The sequence below is a fragment of the Nothobranchius furzeri genome, chromosome 4 (assembly GCF_043380555.1).
Source record: "Nothobranchius furzeri strain GRZ-AD chromosome 4, NfurGRZ-RIMD1, whole genome shotgun sequence".
Classification (NCBI taxonomy): Eukaryota; Metazoa; Chordata; class Actinopteri; order Cyprinodontiformes; family Nothobranchiidae; genus Nothobranchius; species Nothobranchius furzeri.
In genome coordinates, this window is record NC_091744.1 from 10,207,633 (window position 1) to 10,212,786 (window position 5,154).

The following is a 5,154-nucleotide window of genomic DNA, read 5'->3' on the forward strand; positions in this document are numbered from 1 at the left end:
GGTTGTAGGACAAACATGGTCTGAATTGGTTTTACCCATAGCGATATAATAAACACGCTTACAACTCATGCATTTTTTAAGCAATTCGCTAGGAGAAACAGCCCTGTCTGCTTGAGGTCTGTAAACAGGTGTTTTATGTTTTTGAAAACAAATTAAATTTTGACATATCCGATTACAATCAGAACATGTAATGAGCGAGGTTTCTGTTCATTTGCATAAATTGCTATTACACACAGGGCAAAACCATGCACAATGATGCTCACTCATTGTCTGATAGGGGGTTAAAACACCAAGAACAAAAAGATTTAACGCCTAAAAACCTTTAATATTGTTATGCCGTAATAGTGGTGATTCAGCAGCAAAAGAAACAACGGGTTCGAACGGTCGGCAAAATCTGTTTCAAATTTAGAAATGACTTTGTCGGTTCCGAAAAAAATGACAAATTTTCTTTGAACAATATTTTCAAATTGAATCCCATCGCTGAATGAAACGGGGGTTTGAATGGAAAGCCTGGTTTGATGATGAATATTGTTACGGACGCTGTCCGTTTTGTGGCCACAAGATGGCCTCAGCGCTCCTGCCTGTTCTCCTGGCTCTAGCTGAGCCAGGTGTTGCTAATTCTTCAATCAGGGAGCTTCCTATAAAAGACAGCTCCCTCTGTCATTCGAGGAGGGAAGCTTAGCAGAGGCCTGGTGTTAAAATGAGTGTTCCTCTTTTGTCCCTCCTAGTAAACCAGACGTTAAAGTCTTCGTTTTGATTACCTGTGTGGTACACGTCCTAGTAGCCAGAGCTCATTTTGTCTTCTCGTTAAAGAGTTCAGCTCACCCTTTTGGTGGAGCTTTTTGTGTTTATCTCATTCCTTTAGTTTTCCCGGAGTAGTACCGGCGTTGTGTGATTATAGATATTAGCGTTGTTTTCCCAGTAGTGGATGATCCTTCTGTTTAGTATTGTTAATTCCCCAGTGTGGACATCCTTTTGATTTTGTATTCATTTTGTCTTTGCCTGCATAAAGCAGTGATTTTTAGTTAATAAACTCCTCTAAGAGAGTGAACCTTGGTTTGGTCCGGTAATTCACATATCTTTCTTTACGCCCTCAATACCATCATCTCCTAGACGAGCTGGGGGCCGTAAAAGAGTGGGGGCTCGTCCGGGATTTATTTGTCGTTTTTGTACATTTATGCCCGGTTTTTACATCTATTTGTGTTTTCTGGACTAACCTTGTTTTTCTCTCTTGGAGGTGGAGCGGACATCACCATGGCAACCTTTAACTTGCGGGCTTTTGTGGAGGCTCCCTCGCGCCGGCTGCTGGAGCGTTGCAGAAAAGCCGACCTGCAGGAAGTAGCTGCCCACTTCGATCTGGTTGTCCCGAAATCGCTCCCAAAAGACGCTCTACGGAAGTTCGTTGTGGACTATTTGGAGGCTCAAGAGATCCTTCCGCCTCCTTCCGAAACCGGCTCACGCCCTTCATCGCCTCCGGTGACTCCAGAGAAAAAGGTCAAACCAGAAGAATACTCTTCCGGCTCACCGTCACCAGATCAGAGTCCTTCGACTTCTCCATTCAGTGGAGCTCGCCTGAAACTCCGGCTCGCTCGCCTGCGCATTGAGGCTGATGAACGCGCTCTCGAACGGCGGTTACGCCATGAGTTGGACTTAAAGAGACTGGATGCCAAAACTCAGCTTAAAATGCTCGAGATCGAGCTGCGAAATAAGAAGCCCGTTCCTGACGCGGCTTGGACTTCCTCTCAGGACCCTGATGACTCGACTGCCTCCCATACGGGAGTTCGCCCGGATCCAGTGGAACCCGCCAGTCCGTTGTTGCGGACTCCGCCTTTTGATGTTAGTAAATGCATCACGCTACTGCCCCAGTTCCGGGAGACAGAAGTGGACGGCTACTTCCTTGCCTTTGAGCGGATCGCTGCGACGCTGCAGTGGCCTCGCGAGGTCTGGCCTCTCCTCTTGACTTGCAAGTTAACAGGTAAGGCCCTTCAGGTGGTATCCGCTCTGTCTCCAACAGATGGAGCAAGTTATGACAAGGTGAAATCTGCTGTGCTCACAGCGTATGAACTACTTCCTGAAGCTTACAGACAACGCTTCAGATTCGAAAAACCACAGGTAAATCAGTCCTATGTTGAGTATGCCCATTTAAAGTCTGTGTTATTTGAGAAATGGTGCACTGCTTCTCATGTCTCCTCATTTGCTGAACTAAAGGAGCTTATATTAATTGAAGAGTTCAAACGACATCTTCCCGAAAGACTGGTTCTTTATTTAAACAAACAGAAGGTGAATTCCTTCTCTGAGGCTGCTCTCCTCGCCGATGAGTTCTCCCTCTCTCACCGGGTCAGAGAGATTCGTACTGACGCGAACCGTGCATTCAGACCCAGTGTAAGACTAACTCCAAACTCAAATCCCAAAAAACCAGAGTGTTTTTACTGCCATAAACGTGGCCACGTCATCCGTGATTGTTATTCCTTGAAACTGAAGAACCGTAGAGCCGGAAGTTCTCCAAATAAGGTCAGAACCGAAATAGAGTGTTGCGAAGAAGCTAGCGCTAAAAACCGAATCCCTGCTATGAGCCATTCCTTTCAGAGGGTTTTGTCTCTCTTCCGGGTTCTGAAGCCGACTCAAAAGTTGTTATTTTGAGAGATACAGGAGCTTCCCTAACTTTAATAAAACGAAGCTTGTTATCGTTTTCTAAAAATAGCCAAGCTGGCTATTCGGTGTTACTACAAGGTGTCGAGATGGGAGCTATCTCGGCCGAAATGCACCACATTAAACTGACCTGCCCCTTAGTCTCAGGTGATTTTCTGGTTGGGGTGTTGAACGAACGCCCTACAAAGGGAGTTGATTTGATTTTAGGGAACGATGCTGCTGGAGGTTTGGTCGTACCTCTGCCTGAACTCATTTTAGAACCCGAAGTTCATGATAGTGCAGGCCCTCTGCCTGCTTGTGTGCTAACTAGAGCGCAAGCTAAAAAGGATCTGGAGATAACCCTCCGTGATTCTGTGTTGCATCCTTTCCTGTCAGACGACAACTCCGTTGCAGATACCACTGCTGTTATGAAGCCCCAGGTTGCTGTAAATTTTCCTCTAAGCTATAATGCTTTGGTCACAGCTCAGAAAACGGACAAACTCTCCGACCTTATTTTAACTCGCTGCTGGTAACTCTAATCCTGTCACTAATCTTCCTTTTTCTTGGACCCCAGTCTGTCACCAGGTTTTACTTTTTCTTAGGAATCTTGTGTTTTGCACCGATCCTGGCTGCTCCTGATCTGTCCCGGCCCTTTAAAATCGAGGTTGACGCCTCTGACGCCGGAGCAGGAGCTGTTCTTCTCCAAGAGGATGCTAACGGACTTGATCACCCCGTCTGCTATTTCTCCAGGAAGTTCAACCAGTCACAACGCAACTACTCTACAATAGAAAAGGGAACTCTGGCTTTAATTTGGTCCCTACAACATTTTCATGTATATGTCTGCAACCATTTCACCACTGTTGTTTTCTCAGATCACAACCCGCTGACCTTCCTCCACCGCATGTTCAACGCCAATCAACGTCTGATGAGATGGGCTCTCCTCCTCCAGGAGTTCAACATCGAAGTCCGCCACAAGAAGGGGGCGGACAACATGATGGCTGACGCGCTATCCTGATGCCACCCAGATTGAGGCTCCCTAGTAGAGATCTTGTTTTTAGTTTAGCTGTGAGGATCTCCTCTAAGGCTAGTGTTGGTAGCGAAAGCTACCATCTCGGGAACACTCCGCAGCGCTGAGGATCAGTGCAGCGTGATTTTAAAGTGTTTAATCAGCCCGCCTTCCGAGATCCAGGGATTTAGTTAGTTAGTTAGTTAGTTAGCTGGTTTTTTTCTCTAGTTAGTTAGTGGGAGCGCTCTTGTTTTAGTGGCAACAACAAAAATAAATTTTAGTTGTTTTGAGGGGGAGGGTGTTACGGACGCTGTCCGTTTTGTGGCCACAAGATGGCCTCAGCGCTCCTGCCTGTTCTCCTGGCTCTAGCTGAGCCAGGTGTTGCTAATTCTTGAATCAGGGAGCTTCCTATAAAAGACAGCTCCCTCTGTCATTCGAGGAGGGAAGCTGAGCAGAGGCCTGGTGTTAAAACGAGTGTTCCTCTTTTGTCCCTCCTAGTAAACCAGACGTTAAAGTCTTCGTTTTGATTACCTGTGTGGTACACTTCCAAGGAGCCAGAGCTCGTTTTGTCTTCTCGTTAAAGAGTTCAGCTCACCCTTTTGGTGGAGCTTTTTGTGTTTATCTCATTCCTTTAGTTTTCCCGGAGTAGTACCGGCGTTGTGTGTTTATAGATATTAGCGTTGTTTTCCCAGTATTGGATGATCCTTCTGATTAGTATTGTTAATTCCCCAGTGTGGACGTCCTTTTGGTTTTGTATTCATTTTGTCTTTGCCTGCATAAAGCAGTGATTTTTAGTTAATAAACTCCTCTAAGAGAGTGAACCTTGGTTTGGTCCGGTAATTCACATATCTTTCTTTACGCCCTCAATACAGTCATCTCCTAGACGAGCTGGGGGCCGTAAAAAATATTTTTTGCCACATCCATTAACTCTGTATCTGTCGCTGCGGGGATTAACAGCCCGGCTAAGCTGAACGCGAAACACAAGGCTTGATCGGTCTCGGGGGGTGAAACGAGATGAAATCGCTTTTTCTCCACTAATTCCTGATCAAGAATACTCTCAATTTTTTGTTTCCCACCACCGGATGGATTATTCACCACCTGCAGTCTGAAATTAAAATCATAGTCAGCTGCCAGCGCTTCATTCGATTGGACTAATTTGTCGAAAAATAGCTGAAAATTTTGCATCATATTTGCTCCGTCATAATTAAAGTTAATTTGGTGAGTTGAATGCTGTGTGTTGATTTCAAACTGAATCCTATCATTTGCATGAGCGATCTGACTTCCCCTTTCAGCAAATCTATTTCATATATCTATAACTTTGAGAGAAAACTCTGCAGGGTCTGTGATTCCGTGGTTTATTGAAAAAGATAAGTTTTCTCTAATTTCACGCTGATTAAAAGCATCATTGGAATTATTGAGATTATTGCTCCCGCCCCCTTGTTGGTTAACATCATATGATTGTTCTATTTGCCTCAGAATTTCATCTAAAGTATGAGGAGAAGGCGCTGACAAGTTTATTA

General features: G+C 45.2%; 1 protein-coding gene across 1 annotated transcript; it reads left to right on the forward strand.

Moving 5' to 3' along the window:
- Positions 1 to 1,145: 1,145 nt before the first annotated feature.
- On the forward strand, positions 1,146 to 3,538 carry LOC139069734 (uncharacterized). The gene is made up of 3 exons (XM_070550628.1): positions 1,146 to 1,975; positions 2,057 to 2,112; positions 3,231 to 3,538. Exons 1-3 carry the CDS (start codon positions 1,255 to 1,257, stop codon positions 3,414 to 3,416), a joined length of 963 nt encoding a protein of 320 aa, XP_070406729.1. The 5' UTR covers positions 1,146 to 1,254; the 3' UTR covers positions 3,417 to 3,538.
- Positions 3,539 to 5,154: the final 1,616 nt, after the last annotated feature.